Raw genomic sequence first — 18,624 nt, 5'->3', positions numbered from 1 at the left:
TCGACAAAATCAGAAAGGAATTCAGTATCAGTTAAAACGTCACGAAAAGAAACATTTAAAGCTGAAGACGTCACACACCGATACTTATGGGATGCCTTCTCAGACGAGAAATATTTAAGAGCTTTCAACATGCCATGGATAAAAACCCAACTTGTTCAAATAGAACAAAGATTAGATACGTATATTGAAAATGATACCGGTATTTCTAAACTAGCACTAAACAATACTATTAATGATTTTACACAAATGATGAAATTTGCGGCTAATGTAAGTCTTAGGAAGAAAACAAACGTTCGTAAGCGCAAAAGAAAAAAACATTAAAAAATGGTTTGATTGTGAATGTTATGAACACAGGAAAGATCTTAGATCAATACTGAATGCCATAAATAGGCATCCATATAATAAATCCCTATGCAAAAAATATTTTTCCAAACGTAAGATCTATAATAGACTGTTAAGACGAAAGAAAAGAATGTACACAAATGATCTTGCGAATAAAATCAGCGACGTCCTTTATAAAGATCCAAACACCGCTTGGAAAACATTAAAAAGTTTACAAACTGCAGGCGAGAATGCCACACGCAAATATCAGTTGAATACATCCATATGGATTTCACATCTGGAAAAGCTCATTGGCAAAGAGGTGAATGCAGAAGAAAAACAAAGGCAAAAAATCAGAAACGAACTTAAAAAGAGTCAAACAGATGAGAGTCTGCTTTCAAATATCAACTTAACAACATCAAACAAAGAAATCAAGAAAGTGTGCACGCATCAAAAAAATAAATAAATCATCAGGATTGGACGGCATTACAAACGATATGGTCAAAACAAGTCTTCCAGTAACTATCCATATCATTCAAAAAATGTTTAACATTATTTTCACTCAAGGTATATATCCAGAATGTTCGAAAAATGGTTTAAACATTCCATTGTATAAAAATGGGAACCCGGGAGATCCAAATAATTATCGGGGAATAACCTTAACCAATACCTTGGGAAAAGTATTCTGCACAATATTAAATAATCGAATAACCGAGTACCTAGAACAAGGTGAACGCCTAACAAAGGAACAAACTGGATTTCGGAAACACTACAGAACAACTGGTCAAATCTTCATTCTAAAAAAAATCATTAATGAAGTAATAAAAGTAAAAAAATGGTAGATTATACGGTTGTTTTGTAGATTTTGAAAAAGCCTTTGATAATGTTTGGCATGATGCCCTGTTCCTAAAGTTGAAAAGAATGGGCATAACTGGAAAATGCTTTAATATAATTAAAGACATGTATGATAATTCCAAAATTCAAATAAATTCATACGGAGGTCTCAGCACAGAAATAACTGTACAGAAGGGTGTACAACAGGGCAAAACACTAAGCCCAACTTTATTTAATATTTTCATAGACGATATTGTAAAATCTATGGAAAGTAACGATTCTCCAAAATTCAATGCTGTTTCACCCAGCAATGTACCATGTTTACTTTATGCTGATGATCTGGTTATTCTGTCTTTAACAAGAAAAGGATTGCAACACAAATTACATAATTTGAACACATATTGCCATAAGTGGGGATTAAAAATTAATAGAGAAACGAAAGTGGTAATCTTTACAAGATCTGACCCCAAAGTACCAATATATTTCTACTGCGGGGAAGATATAATACAAACAGCAGAAGAATATAAATATTTAGGAGTTATATTCCACAAAAGTGGAATTCTGATAAGAGCACAGGAACACCTAACTAAACAAGCAAACAAAGCATTGCATACTTTACGAAGAACATCCAAAACTATCAACATCAATCCAGGTACCATATCTAAACTATATAATACTTCGATAACGCCAATATCGATTTATGGGGCGGCAGTATGGTTACCTTACCAAGTCAAACTGGATGATTCTTTCGATTTAGCACATCTTTTTGACGACTGCTTATCGAATACGTTTCCACATGAAAAATTACACATTAAATTCTGTAAGCAATTACTTGGAGTACACAAAAAAGCTATGGTGCTTCCTGTGTTTGGTGAACTGGGCAGATTCCCAATAAGTTTAAAGATAATGTGCCAAATTATTACATATTGGATTCACATTATTCAGTTACCAGAAACTTCCCTCATCAACAAAATATATAAGTCCATGTACCAACAAGAAAATACAACTTCCCCATGGTTGATTTTTGTTAAAAAGATACTCGAAATTATAGGCCTTGATCACATTTGGAACAAGAGAGGCAAGGCCTTCAAGACTCACTTGTGATACACTTAAAAAAATTAAAAAAATCCAAGCTTTTTATGTATTGAGTATAATTTCAAAATGTAATGTTTAAGATGAGAAAGATCAGTTTAAAGCAAATTAACTCCCCTAGCATTACAGAGTAATTTCCCTTTTTTACTATCTGCACCAAAACGTTTGCAAAATAAATAAAACTTCCATGCTTAGCAAAAGAAGTTCCTGTTTGAACAAAAAATGATAATAATGACTGCTCTAGCTGTTGGGTCAGAATATCAGATCAAAGTGCCAAGTTTAGAGAATACAAAAAATATAAATATAACAGTAAATGCAGTTTGCATATAATTAGGCTTCATTCTTTATTTTTTTGTGCCCATCCCAGAGGCGCAATATTGTTTTAAACAAGATGACTGGAAAGAACTGAATTTTTCCTATTTTTATGCCAAATTTGGTGTCAACTGACAAAGTAGTTGCAGAGAAAATGTCAATGTTAAAGTTTACCACGGACACACACACACACACACACACACACACACACACAGACAACCGAACACCAGGTTAAAACATAGACTCACTTTGTTTACACAAGTGAGTCAAAAATCAATTCACATTCAGCGTACATAGACTGAAATACGTAGTGTATAAAAAATTAGAAAATGAATATATCAAATACTGGAAAGATAAAAGAGAAAAAACATTAAAGCTAAAATTTTACAATACGATTGTAACAGAGTACAAAACTGAAACCTATCTTTTAAATATATCAGATACAAAACACAGACAAGCTTTAACGAAACTCAGAATAAGCGCGCATGACCTAAAGACTGAGAAAGGTAGATATTTAAATATTCCATGTGCAACAAGTGTAACATCCTGAAAGACGAAATCCATCTTCTTGATCATTGTATTAAATATAAAACCTTAAGGCAACAATTTTTAAAGGATATTCAAAATTCGAATAACACAGGACATATTCTAAGTCAGGTGATGCTAACAGATGATGAATATATACCAACAAGATTCGGAAAATTTGTTTATGAATGCTGCTGCAATTTACTGCATTAACTGATTGATTAATTGTGTGTTTTTCATTGTTCATTCATTTACCATTGCACTTGTGTCTTATAAACCTTACGGTTTCATGACAATAAAATCTATTCTATTCTATTCACACAGACTGAGAAAGACACACACACACACACTGGCATACATAAACCAGCACACACACACACACACGCACACGCACACACGCACGCACACACACACACACACACACACACACACACACACACACTGACACACACAAAGTGACCCTGACAAACACCACCTCACTCTGACATATACACATGTATGCATGCGCGCGCACACTGCACACACACACACACAAACACACTGACAAACACCGTCGCACGCACAGCACTGACGCACGCAAGCACACCTACTACGCATACTGCATACACATTGTACGCACTGGCACGCGCGCGCACACACTGACACTAATTCACGCACGCACTCGACGAATACACACACACCGTCACTGTCGACCGGCACGCATGTACACACTCAGTGGCACCGGACACGTATGCACAGACATTCACCCACGTACATACCGTGCGTACGCGCACACACACTCACTCATGCACTGCACGTACACACACACACACACACACACACACACACACACACACAACATGTAACATACGGTAGGCTATGTGCTCTGTGCAGTCTTACATGAGACGATGGCCGCAACTGTGCTTTTCTGTTCGTCAGGGTAGGCGAAAGTTGCAAGCTGGTGACCATGACCTCAGGAATATATCTCCACTACCCAAGTGTGGGCAATATTAACATTTTTACCCGTCCACTCTTCGATGTTGAAGTCAGAAATAAAATCTACCGAAATGGGTATACCTGTTTCTGACGAACGTGTCCACCATCTCTGGTTCGACATTCTTATATTATAATTAACATTTTCACCCGTCGGCAGTACAAAACATACGTGAAAAACTCCAAAACGGGTAAAAATGTTAATTATATATATATACGTTTGTCGACTATAGAAGAGGATTTTAAAAGGAATTTGTCCACATTAGAAAGGTGTCCAAAAATGGAGTGCTGCTTTGGGGGTATTGAGTTGTGCACTTCGAAACTGTAAACGGAATGAAGTGTGTAGTCCTTCGCGCGAGGGTGAAAACGACAGTGCACGACGACACAAGGGTTTGCGATTGTACTTACCGATGTAGTACATGAATCCACATGTTTTGCGCAGAGCCCCACACACACTTTGACGGCGGAACTGAAACTGTCAGCGGTGTACACCGTCGGCGCACCAAACCACGGTATGAAGTCAGGTGTCAGTGCCTACACACACAATCCCAGAACCATGAAGTTGTCAACCCTACACACATTATCACGGAATGAACTTGTGAGTGTACACTGGCACGCACAACATCATAAATCACGGAATGAAGTCAGCCTGAGCCCCGGCAACTATACGGACACACTGGCAAACACGGAATGAAGCTGTCACTGTACACTGCCAGACACATGTTGAAGGAATGTTGTGATTGTACATGCACGACCTGTCCTGTCTGCCGAAGTGGATGTGCACGAAGGGGACGTAGGAAAGAGGTTACTGTGCACTGACCGGAATCTTGTACTTGAAGTGAAGACGGTATGAACTGCACCGTGCTTCAGCGGGCCCGAGGATAAAAACAAGAGTGGAGGACTAGACAACTGATGGGTTCAAGTTCAGAACGTAACATGAACAACTGTGTGCGTAAGGAAAGAATGGCCATCTGTGGAGCTAAATATTTTATGTCTCGCCCTCAGTTCTCCACGGAAGGCCAGGAGCACACTGACATGTAGCACAGGACACAGCACACACGTATGTGACGCGCACTGTCGAGGAAACAAGCTGTCTAACACACACCACGGAAATCACGGAATGAAGTTCTCAACACACACACACACACACACACACACACACACGCACGTGAAATCGCTGACTTTAACATTCACAGCCGGCGCAAGCATCACTGACGAGAAAGGGGCGGACGTGCAGCTGTCCAATTGAAATGGTTAAGTTCAGCACGGACACTTACTCGGCCGTTAAAATGCACTTTCCTATTTCGGTATGTGACTTTTATGCACAGCACATTGTTAAGGAAGGTCAGTTCCACCCGAGTCCCCGGCTCATTTTTCAATGTGAAGTCCTCTGTGCAACGCATTTGAGCACTGCAATACAGGGAATGGTGTGCGGTTTCCACGTGTACCCGGTCAGTGCTGTCCGAACCGATACAGCAAGGACGTACAACGAAACAGGCCGACAAAAAGAACGGACCCAGCACACTGAGGAGACTGCCGTCACTCTTTTGACGTCGCACACACTGACTTGACGGTGTTTCATGCAAGCTGTTTTATTATTTTCAGTCATGTTCATGTTAGGATCAGAACCTATTGTCTCGTCCCCCACTCTGTTTTCATCCTCTCGCGAAGCATGGTACAGTTCATTCCGTCTTCAAGTCACTTTAAATAACGAACTGCCTTATACGTCCCGTTCGCGCATGTCCGCTCCTGGAGATATGACAGCGACAAGCTTCACGATTTCTTTACGAATTTTTCTATTTCAAGCCCATTGCTTGATGCATGGAATGCCCCACGAACTCGGACATACCGGCGTTTAGAATCGAGACAAGTTTCATTACGACTGAGTACTCAGGACCCAAACTTGTGTAAATTTTTTTTCACACTCCCGTCTTCGTTTTCATGTATGTTTTGTACCACAGACGGGTAACTTCGAAACTAGTCAAGTTTGCTGTGTGCAGGCCGCATGGGGAAAAGGACATACGTTTACATGGACTGGACCAGTGTTAGTTTTTAACTGATTGGGGTGGCCAGGGTTACTAAGCAGAGAGACAGTTTAGTCGACCCGTGTTGATCAAGTTGTTCAGCTGGGGGTCAGGCCCCATTTTAGCATGGTGTTGTGTCCTTGGGAAAGGCCGGCACTTTTTACTTCCAGTTTCCCTCACTCCACCGGAATTTGAAAGGGTACTAGACTTCGGCCCAGGAAAGGTTAAAACGACTGAAAGATAGGGTTGGGCCCTGCCTTCACGTTGGCCTATCATTCTTCGGCTATGCCCTAGACAAAGTGGACATGAATTCACCGCCCCGACGGATGGCCATGAAAGGCTATGTGACTCTGAGTCATTTCACTTTTAAGCAAGCTTCAGGACCGGAGGTGAGACTGACCTGCAAGTTTGGGCGGAATGATTCATCAGTGTCACCAGATCAGGTCAGGGCCTGGGCTGGTGTCCTTGATTTAGCTGACACCCCATTGTGACCGGCATGTAGACGTAACTGCATTTATGGGTTCTGTTGGCCACGTTGTTTGCCGTCAGCCTTATGTCCTGTGTGGCGAATATATGCCGTTGTTACAATGGGAGGTATATAGGGCGTCTCTGCATTAAAAGGAAACAGTATGACAGGAGAACAAACATCCACGAACAGCAAACACTGCAGAGCTTTTGCATTGTTTTTAAGGATTTGGTGCCACTAGCTGTAACATTGTCATTAAAAAAAGAGTCAAAATAGTACGGTAATCACCATCAAGCAAGAAACGTGTCAGCATTCCTTCGGCTTAATCATATAATAGGTACAGGAAGCTCGAAGTATTTTGGAGATACCATGCTCTGTGTGTGTGTGTGTGTGTGTGTGTGTGTGTGTGTGTGTGTGTGTGTGTCCCAGTGTGTGTGTAAAAACAAAGTGTTTTCTTCAAGCCCCGACTGTCCAAAGTCTTGGAGAGTGTGCCCCATCTGTGGAGGCTGCTTGGAAATGAAACAAGCATTCTGATCAGAAGGACGTTTGATGGACATTCCCACTGCTGCTGTTCATGAAGGGTTTGGATCGTTATCTTTCCTTCATCGCGTTAATTCACACAGACACACACAGAGAGAGAGAGAGAGAGAGAGAGAGAGAGAGAGACGCTTCAGACATTATTTATTGACACTGGCCTATCTACAGCCCTTATGTCAAGGGGACATAATTCTCAATTGCAGCGTCGTGTATTGAACGAAAAAACAAAAACAAAACAAAAACAAACTATGAACAGTAAATAAAACAATTCTTGTCAATAAGCTTTTCTAGAACAAGGTGAATTAATTGTTTATAGATGCATGTGCCCAATACAAGCACACATACATCATCTTCAACCACACTCTATCATCTCTATCATCAACCTCTACTATTTAGCCTAATTGACAACCACAACAACAAATATTATAAACTGTTCATATTCAACTTGACCATCAAGTGCATACAAATGCAATATATTATTCATAGATATAACTACTACATATTCTAACTAACCATTTTTCTTTTCCGGATGTTAATAGCCTCTGCAACATACCTGGCGAGCGAAATTAGAACTTCATCATTATCAGAGGATAACAAGCTCTGCACGGTTTGCCTTCTCTCGGCGGCCACATGTAAAAGTTGATTCTTAGCCCTGATATCTTGATAAGCTTTGCAATGAAATAGGAAATGGTCTTCATCTTCTCTCACACCATCCATACACACCATGCACAAATTATCCCCAATACCTTCCGAATCAAACCATCTTCTATTTGCTTTTAAGCCTAATGTTCTATTTCTAAATCTTGCTAACATATCCCTGTGCCATTTATTAGTAACTATTATCAAAAATTTCTCTGGTTGTCATACACTTTTGAAGGAATGGAACCAAGAATACTTTATACTATCTTCCATCTTGGAGTGTCAGTTTTGTCTATAACAAGATACTAAACGATCTTTAAATTCCGAAATAATCCTTTCATTCCCAACTCCCTGACTAAGCCATGCAATACCAAACCCGTTTACTGTAAGAATTTGCTTAACATTGCCCACCCAGTTATGGTTACCTAACTCAACTTGCTGGAGTAACATGTCATATGCCTGTCTACATAGTCTGTTTATAGGGAGCTGAGTTAGCTTTAACCAGTACTTGATGCATTTCACAAAGGCTCGAATATATAAAGGATACCTTCCAGAATCACCGTATGCCATCGTGTTAGAAGAGTGCAATGGAACATTCATAAATCTCTTTATGGCTAATGTATGTACCTTTTCCATTTCAGCATTTTCTTCAAGACCCCATACTTCTGCTGCATAAGTCAACGTTGGTTCTATTTGTGTATCGAACAACTACCTAAACAAAGAGGAATCAACTGTTTTCAGTTTCTTCGTAGATTTTAAAATTTCTGTTACTCCCTTTTTCCCTTTCCTACACATTTCTGACCATCCCGCTTTTAAACTCAATCTTGTCGTAAATACAATTCCTAAATACTTATAGGCATTAGTAACTCTTACTTCCACATTACCATACAACCACTTTTCCCACTGCGATAAATGACCTGCATTACGAAAAACAATAATATTTGTTTTGTCTAGATTAACAGTTAATTGCAATGTGTCTGCTTTGTTTTTCAATACATTGAGCTGATTCTGCAAGCCAAACGCAGTGCTAGAGAGTAAAATCACATCATCAGCAAACATGAACAAAAATATTTCAACAGCACCTGGGATTAATTGTACACCATGTTTACCTTTTTCTGACATTTCAATGGCTAATTCATTTATAAAAATGCAAACATTTGAGGACTTAAAATACAGCCTTGCTTTACACCAGAGAGACAGAGAGAGAACGATTCCTTTGGCAATATATTAGGACGATTTTGGATATCAGCTGGATACACTTTATGCAAAATGTGCACACTTTATGCAAAAATGTGCCTGTGTGTGTGTGTGAGTGTGTGTGTGAGTGTGTGTGTGTGTGTAGAGGAAAACTCGTTGGAGATTGGAGACAGTGAGGGAAGAGAGCGCTGGGGGTGGATGTGTATGAACATAATCATAAAAGGCATATGTGCATGCGTGTGCACGCACATGTGCAGGTGTGTTTGAACACTGTGTGTGTGTATGTGTGTGTGTGTGAATGCACACACATACACATACTAACACACACACACACTCATGCTAACACACACACACACACACCATGAGATTGGAGACAGAGGGAAGAGAGTGCTGAGGGCTTGGTGGTGGGTGGGGTTGGTAGGATAATTATCCTTTCTTTTTGTTCCTTAAATTGTGAATCATTGATAGTATTTGACTTTAGTATGTTCACTTTAATGCATGTATATGTATGTATATAATTATGTATAGGAATTTTTGCATGTCTGTGTGTGCATGCATGTCCAGGTGTGTGTGTTTGAACAGTGTGTGTTTGTGCATGTGTGCATGTGTGTGTGTGTGTGTGTATGTGTGTGTGGATGCCCTTGTGTTTTAGATATACTGAACACTGTTTTCTTTTGATGTCAGTTTTTATAGATACATCTTTCAACCTTCCATGTGTAACTGAAAAGGGTGTAGTGTTCTGTAGTTGCATGCTATAAAAATATTCTTCAATAAAGAAAAAACAAAAAGCGCACACACACACCTGCTAGCACACACATATTAGCACTTACTAAAAGACACACAACATAATGCAAATATCAAACACACACACACACACACACACACACACACACACACACACACACACACCAAATCAAAGCTCAAGAAAATTTAATCCTTTGACCACTGTTGGAGCATGGAGGATAAACAATAACAATATGTACATTTCTCCAGAAACAGAAAATAAAACATTATCCACATCATAAGAGCGTATTTGTCTGGGTGATTTAAGAGTCATTCCGACACATCAAATCACTGACGACATAAAGAACAGAACACACTGTGTAACAATCTTTCCCTTCTTTATGAACGTTCCCAGCTGTCAACACACTCTCCCCCCCACTGTCAATGAAGTATGAAAAATAGAAAACAGACTTTAGCTTCATGCACTTTTTAGGAAGAAACTGATTTCTAAGATACCAAATTTTGGACATTCCACTTCAAAATGGAATTCATCTCCCATTTCATCAATATCACAGTGACAGCAAGAGCACATTTATTGTAGAATGCTACCATGCCTGCCAACTGTAATTCATAATAAATACATTTAAACTGAAATAAAGATATGGCATATGTATCTAAAAGGTGAAGAATAATATTATTCTCTTTCAGTTTTGAATTTTTATCAAATGAACACTTACTGTCAAGCTCTAATGATTCACATCAATTTTCATTTCAAATAAAGATATGCACTTCTTGTCTGACACATTGACACAACCTTTTATCTGTGAATGATTGTAATTCTCATACACACTAGAATACTGTATCAACCAAAATGTTTTAATACCATCAGGCCATAAAGAAGTGAAAATACCATTTTAGTGCATTCACACAAAATGTTATGCATATTACTGGAACATTTTTTGGTGGGTGATGTAACATCAGTCCATAATCTTCATTTCCTGATTTAATAAGTTCTGAAACAGGACAGATTTCTGTTTCTCCATAAATCATAGAAGTCATGATGTTTATATTCAACCTCCACATACACTGACATTTTTAGCTGATGTTTTTTTGGGGGGTTTCAAGAAATATCCATTTAAATACCCCAAAACTTCACAGTCATATAACAAAACCAATTAGTGGTATTACAACACAATGAGCTCTGACAAGCACCAATGGGCATATTTTGTCTTTTCAACATCTGATCATGAACATCATCTCCCTTTCTAAAAAAAATGTACTGAATATTCCATTCACATACATAACCACATGAGACCAAAACAGTATTTATCATCATAAGAAAACCCAGACCGGTCAAATTCATACTGGAAACAAGAGAAACATAAAATACTGGAAAGCTCATTCAAGGCAAAAGCAAAAGTGAACAAGACAAAAAGTTAGCATTGTAGCATATACACATCCTTTTCCTCAGCACCACAGCAAAATGCACTTATGTGTCACCATTTCCTCAGCATCACAGCTATATGCACTTTTTATGTGTCACCATTTCCTCAGCATCACAGCTATATGCACTTTTTATGTGCCTCCTTTTCCTCAGCATCACAGCTATATACACTTTTTATGTGCCTCCTTTTCCTCAGCATCACAGCTATATGCACTTATGTGTCACCATTTCCTCAGCACCACAGCAAAATGCACTTATGTGTCACCATTTCCTCAGCACCACAGCAAAATGCACTTATGTGTCACCATTTCCTCAGCATCACAGCTATATGCACTTTTTATGTGCCTCCTTTTCCTCAGCACCACAGCTATATACACTTTTTATGTGCCTCCTTTTCCTCAGCATCACAGCTATATGCACTTTTTATGTACCTCCTTTTCCTCAGCATTACAGTTATATACACGTTTTTATGTGCCTCCTTTTCCTCAGCATCACAGCTATATACACTTTTTATGTGCCTCTTTTTCCTCAGCATCAAAGCTATATACACTTTTTATGTGCCTCCTTTTCCTCAGCACCACAGCTATATACACTTTTTTATGTGCCTCCTTTTCCTCAGCATCACAGCTATATACACTTTTTATGTGCCCCCTTTTCCTCAGCATCACAGCTATATACACTTTTTATGTTCATTCTTTTCCTCAGCACCACAGCTATATACACTTTTTATGTGCCCCCTTTTCCTCAGCATCACAGCTATATACACTATTTATGTTCATTCTTTTCCTCAGCACCACAGCTATATACACTTTTTATGTGCCTCCTTTTCCTCAGCACCACAGCTATATACACTTTTTATGTGCCTCCTTTTCCTCAGCATCACAGCTATATACACTTTTTATGTTCATCCTTTTCCTCAGCACCACAGCTATATACACTTTTTATGTGCCTCCTTTTCCTCAGCATCACAGCTATAAGCACTTTTTATCTGCCTCCTTTTCCTCAGCATCACAGCTATATACACTTTTTATGTGCCTCCTTTTCCTCAGCATCACAGCTATATACACTTTTTATGTGCCTCCTTTTTCTCAGCACCACAGCTATATACACTTTTTATGTGCCTCTTCTTCCTCAGCACCACTGCCATATACACTTTGTATATGCCTCCTTTTCCTCAGCACCACAGCTATATACACTTTTTTATGTGCCTCCTTTTCCTCAGCATCACAGCTACATACACTTTTAGTGTGCCTCCTTTTCCTCAGCATCACAGCTATATACACTTTTTATGTTCATTCTTTTCCTCAGCATCACAGCTATATACACTTTTTATGTGCCTCCTTTTCCTCAGCATCACAGCTATATACACTTTTTATGTGCCTCCTTTTCCTCAGCACCACAGCTATATACACTTTTTATGTGCCTCCTTTTCCTCAGCATCACAGCTATATACACATTTTATGTTCATCCTTTTTCTCAGCATCACAGCTATATACACTTTTAATGTGCCTCCTTTTCCTTAGCATCACAGCTATATACACTTTTAATGTGCCTCCTTTTCCTCAGCACCACAGCTATATACACTTTTTATGTGCCTCCTTTTCCTCAGCATCACAGCTATATACACTTTTTATGTGCCTCCTTTTCCTCAGCACCACAGCTATATACACTTTTTATGTGCCTCCTTTTCCTCAGCATCACAGCTGTATACACTTTTTATGTGCCTCCTTTTCCTCAGCATCACAGCTATATACACTTTTTATGTGCCTCCTTTTCCTCAGCATCACAGCTATATACACTTTTTATGTGCCTCCTTTTCCTCAGCACCACAGCTATATACACTTTTTATGTGCCTCCTTTTCCTCAGCACCACAGCTATATGCACTTTTTATGTGCCTCCTTTTCCTCAGCATCACAGCTATATACACTTTTTATGTTCATCCTTTTCCTCAGCACCACAGCTATATACACTTTTTATGTGCCTCCTTTTCCTCAGCATCACAGCTATATACACTTTTTATGTGCCTCCTTTTCCTCAGCATCACAGCTATATGCACTTTTTATGTGCCTCCTTTTCCTCAGCACCACAGCTCCCCCGTGGGATGCAGGGGGTCTTTCAGTATAAACAGCATCTCTGCCTTCTGGAAATTCTGTGCAAGAAATTTCCTCTTTCTGTCACTCTCTTCCTTTCTGCTTTTTTTTTTTTTCCTTCCTTCTTCCTTTGCTAATGTCTGCTTTTTGTGCCTTCCCAGTCAATTCCCCTTTCTTTTTTTTCAGCAAGTTTTGACACTTTTGTCTATCTTTTCCGCAGTTAGTGATGTTTTGTGTGTGCTGTTTGGCTTTGGCGATTAAGTACAGTAGTGAGATTTTGAACACTCACTGGGATGGACACTAGCTGTCCATTCTGCAGTGCTGTTTGCCGTTCAATGTATGTTTTGTGTGGCTTTGAAGTATTTTGATCCTTTTTCATGATTTTTTTAATTTTTGTATTTTTTTATAATCTGAAGATGATAAATTAAGCTGATGGGCTGATGTCCCCAGCACAGCCAAGTCTTATTTGCCTAAAGGAATTGAACAGCTGAAATAATATGTCATGAACTGTGTTGTTTTGCTGGTCTTTGTTGTAGAGTTCTGTGTTTAACACAGGTGAATTTTGTATTTAGCTGGGCAGTCCTGAAAGGTCTCTGTACTGTCGGCTGGACTATAAGCAACAATGCCAAAAGTCACAGCACATCCTTTTCCAAAGCATCAAAGCTGTATATAGTATTTATGTACATCCTTATCCAAATTACCAGAGCTACTTACGCTGATACACATCCTGTTCCTCAGCATCAAAACTGCACACACTTTCTATGGACATCACTTTTCTCAGCATCACAGCTACGTACAAAATATACACTTTTTCACCGTCATGCTCCATTGAAATTTGTTTGTTGTCATATGTCAGAATGGAGAGTTTGGTACCTGACCAAATCATTTTGAACTTGGGTGATTGGTCACTGAGTCAAACATTTCTAGTGACTGCTTTGAATTCTAAACCTTCTAATTCTAAACGCTTGGTTGTTACTGCTCTTCTGTCAGAAGATGAGGTATCCATGTGGCAGCCAATGTCCTCATTTCAAGATAACACCACAGGATGACCCATTCAACTGTGTGATATGAAACAGCGTAAGTTTCACTTGTTTCATGAACTATGCCGATCGTCTTTATCTACTCTCTCTCCAACCTGAACAGTCAGCTTGTTCCAGGCTTCACTTGGATACATGTCCACATCAGTTCCTGTCTTTCAAGTTGCTTTTTTCCTCCTTTGAGACTGTCAGTTCAACGGCACTCTGTCCTGCACTACACTAACTTGTCTCCACACACAAATGTCAAATCCACATGACTTTTTAACCTTGTGAAGACACAGCATTTGAGCTGATCTAAGCTGGGATCAATTTTTCAGACGCACTGTTAGTTACATCACATTTTCTGAGAGATGGCACAAGTCTACTTGATAAGGCAACATTATGATTTTGTGGATATTGATAACACAAAGACTGTATTTCATCTCAATACAAGTACTATAAACAGTTCAGAATTGGCAGCCTAACTGAAAAGACTTTGGGATCAGCACTCATACAGCTAATTAGGAAAGTATTGTGTACCATGAAGATGGTTAACTTTAAAAAAAAGTGGTTTTTTAAAATAATGACAAGAAGAAGAAACACAATTTCCAGAGCAGAACTTTGCAAGCCAGTGTAATTTCACAAGGTTTCAGTGCTCGTGTCATACTGCACTTAGTTCTTTCTGGGTGACATGTACTGGAACTTAACTGTACAACTCCACACAATGAAGTATTTGGCAAAAGGACGATAAGTCACACACAATCAATGGCACTGCTGTAATGGCACTGCACACTTAAACACACTGTACCAAACACATATGCATGCATACATGGATGTATACAGACATAGATGCGTGCACACACACACACACACACACACACACACACATGCACGCACACACACACATATGCACACACACACACACACATGCATACACACACACATATGCACACACACATATGCACACACACACACACACACACACAAACACACACACATACACATGCAAGCATCATCTAATAACACATATGTGAAAAGACATGGAACAGAATTACTAATTTTACTTCTTTATATCCATTCCATCCTTCTCCCCCTCTCTCTTTCTCTCTCTCTCTCAGTCACACACACACACACACACACACACACACACACACACAGCTATATATTCCAGTGCAATGTGTCCAGTGGTCCCCACTGTCTTCTGATGTCTTCTGCAAGATGGCTGTGGCCTTCAGCTGACTAGTTCCAAAGGCAGGGTGGTCACCTGAAACCAACAGTCCTGTTCATCAGTTCCACAGAAAACACTGACTGCAAGGTGGTCACCTCAAACCAACAGTCCTGTTCATCAGTTCCACAGAAAACACTGACTGCAAGGTGGTCACCTCAAACCAACAGTCCTGTTCATCAGTTCCACAGAAAACACTGACTGCAGGGTGGTCACCTCAAACCAACAGTCCTGTTCATCAGTTCCACAGAAAACACTGACTGCAGGGTGGTCACCTCAAACCAACAGTCCTGTTCATCAGTTCCACAGAAAACACTGACTGCAGGGTGGTCACCTCAAACCAACAGTCCTGTTCATCAGTACCACAGAAAACACTGACTGCAGGGTGGTCACCTCAAACCAACAGTCCTGTTCATCAGTAGTCATGAACTGTGTTGTTTTGCTGGTCTTTGTTGTAGAGTTCTGTGTTTAACACAGGTGAATTTTGTATTTAGCTGGGCAGTCCTGAAAGGTCTCTGTACTGTCGGCTGGACTATAAGCAACAATGCCAAAAGTCACAGCACATCCTTTTCCAAAGCATCAAAACTGTATATAGTATTTATGTACATCCTTATCCAAATTACCAGAGCTACTTACGCTAATACACATCCTGTTCCTCAGCATCAAAACTGCACACACTTTCTATGGACATCACTTTTCTCAGCATCACAGCTACGTACAAAATATACACTTTTTCACCGTCATGCTCCATTGAAGTTTGTTTGTTGTCATATGTCAGAATGGAGGGTTTGACCAAATCATTTTGAACTTGGGTGATTGGTCACTGAGTCAAACATTTCTAGTGACTGCTTTGAATTCTAAACCTTCTAATTCTAAACGCTTGGTTGTTACTGCTCTTCTGTCAGAAGATGAGGTATCCATGTGGCAGCCAATGTCCTCATTTCAAGATCACACCACAGGTTGATCCATTCAACTGTGTGATATGAAACAGCGTAAGTTTCACTTGTTTCATGAACTATGCCAATCGTCTTTATCTACTCTCTCTCCAACCTGAACAGTTAGCTTGTTCCAGGCTTCACTTGGATACATGTCCACATCAGTTCCTGTCTTTCAAGTTGCTTTTTTTCCTCCTTTGAGACTGTCAGTTCAACGGCACTCTGTCCTGCACTACACTAACTTGTCTTCACACACAAATGTCAAGTCCACATGACTTTTTAACCTTGTGAAGACACAGCATTTGAGCTGATCTAAGCTGGGATCAATTTTTCAGACGCACTGTTAGTTACATCACATTTTCTGAGAGATGGCACAAGTCTACTTGATAAGGCGACATTATGATTTTGTGGATATTGATAACGCAAAGACTGTATTTCATTTCAATACAAGTACTATAAACAGTTCAGAATTGGCAGCCTAACTGAAAAGACTTTGGGATCAGCACTCATACAGCTAATTAGGAAAGTATTGTGTAACATGAAGATTGTTAACTTTAAAAAAAAGTGTTTTTTTTAAAATAATGACAAGAAGAAACATGATCTCCAGAGCAGAACTTTGCAAGCCAGTGTAATTTCACAAGGTTTCAGTGCTCGTGTCATACTGCACTTAGTTCTTTCTGGGTGACATGTACTGGAACTTAACTGTACAACTCCACACAATGAAGTATTTGGCAAAAGGACGATAAGTCAAACACAATCAATGGCACTGCTGTAATGGCACTGCACACTTAAACACACTGTACCAAACACATATGCATGCATACCTGGATGTATACAGACATAGATGCGTGCACACACACACACACACACGCACACACACATATGCACACACACGCACACACACACACACACACAAACACACACACATACACATGCAAGCATCATCTAATAACACATATGTGAAAAGACATGGAACAGAATTACTAATTTTACTTCTTTATATCCATTCCATCCTTCACTCTCTCTCTCTCTCTCAGTCACACACACACACACACACACACACACACACACACACACACACACACACACACACACACACACGCAGAGCTATATATTCCAGTGCAATGTGTCCAGTAGTCCCCACTGTCTTCTGATGTCTTCTGCAAGATGGCTGTGGCCTTCAGCTGACTGGTTCCAAAGGCAGGGTGGTCACCTGAAACCAACAGTCCTGTTCATCAGTTCCACAGAAAACACTGACTGCAAGGTGGTCACCTCAAACCTACAGTCCTGTTCATCAGTTCCACAGAAAACACTGACTGCAAGGTGGTCACCTCAAACCAACAGTCCTGTTCATCAGTTCCACAGAAAACACTGACTGCAGGGTGGTCACCTGAAACCAACAGTCCTGTTCATCAGTTCCACAGAAAACACTGACTGCAAGGTGGTCACCTCAAACCAACAGTCCTGTTCATCAGTTCCACAGAAAACACTGACTGCAAGGTGGTCACCTCAAACCAACAGTCCTGTTCATCAGTTCCACAGAAAACACTGACTGCAAGGTGGTCACCTCAAACCAACAGTCCTGTTCATCAGTTCCACAGAAAACACTGACTGCAGGGTGGTCACCTCAAACCAACAGTCCTGTTCATCAGTTCCACAGAAAACACTGACTGCAAGGTGGTCACCTCAAACCAACAGTCCTGTTCATCAGTTCCACAGAAAACACTGACTGCAGCTGAGGACTGAAAACTACAGATGAAAAAATGTATAAAAAACAACAACAAAAACAGATACTGAAGTCACCTTGTGGATGTGCTTTATGTGTCTTTTTGTGAAGTGCTCTACCTTTCTTTTTGTGGCATAGTTTTCAAGACATCTTTTTGTGACATATCTTATCTCTTTGTATTTGTACTGCCTTATAAGTTCTATCACTCTCAATGCGTTTGTATTGTCAATGCATTTGTATTGTCATGTAAGTTTATCACTTTATAGATGTTCATATTGTCTTAAAAGTTATATAACATTTTAGTACTGTCTTACAAACTGTATTACTTCCTATGTAAATGTATTTTCTTATAACTTGTATCACTTTCTGTTTGTATTATCTTAGAAATTATATAATTTTCGGTGTTTGTATTCCAAGTTATATCACTTTCTGTGTCTTCATATTGTCTTAAAAAGTGATATAAATTTTTTTTCTATTGTCTTATAAGTGTTATCACTTTCTATATGCTTCTATTCCAAGTTCTATCACTTTATGTCTTTGTACTA

The 18,624-nt window shown here is 39.5% G+C and overlaps 1 protein-coding gene and 1 long non-coding RNA gene across 4 annotated transcripts in view; both read right to left on the bottom strand.

Annotated features, from left to right (window-relative positions):
* Positions 1–10,760: 10,760 nt before the first annotated feature.
* LOC143289850 (uncharacterized) lies at positions 10,761–12,755 on the bottom strand. The gene is made up of 2 exons (XR_013056284.1): positions 11,312–12,755; positions 10,761–11,102 (listed from the first exon to the last, which is right to left on the bottom strand). It is a non-coding gene; the product is annotated as an uncharacterized LOC143289850 (long non-coding RNA).
* A 518-nt stretch (positions 12,756–13,273) lies between these two features.
* Positions 13,274–18,624, bottom strand: part of LOC143289848 (E3 ubiquitin-protein ligase TRIM56-like) — a 24,989-nt gene continuing 19,638 nt past the window's right edge. The window contains exon 6 of one of the 3 annotated variants that reach the window (XM_076599037.1): positions 13,274–15,457. In XM_076599037.1, the coding sequence (XP_076455152.1) occupies positions 15,425–15,457 (33 nt within the window). In that variant the 3' untranslated portion in view covers positions 13,274–15,424. Of the gene's footprint in view, positions 15,458–15,517; positions 17,567–18,624 lie in introns of those variants that run through there. The other 2 variants (XM_076599038.1, XM_076599036.1) reach the window with 2 other exon arrangements.

The sequence above is a fragment of the Babylonia areolata genome, chromosome 14 (assembly GCF_041734735.1).
Source record: "Babylonia areolata isolate BAREFJ2019XMU chromosome 14, ASM4173473v1, whole genome shotgun sequence".
Lineage (NCBI taxonomy): Eukaryota > Metazoa > Mollusca > Gastropoda > Neogastropoda > Buccinidae > Babylonia > Babylonia areolata.
The sequence above is the reverse complement of the archived record's forward strand: the minus strand, read 5'-3'. Positions and strand labels throughout refer to the sequence as shown.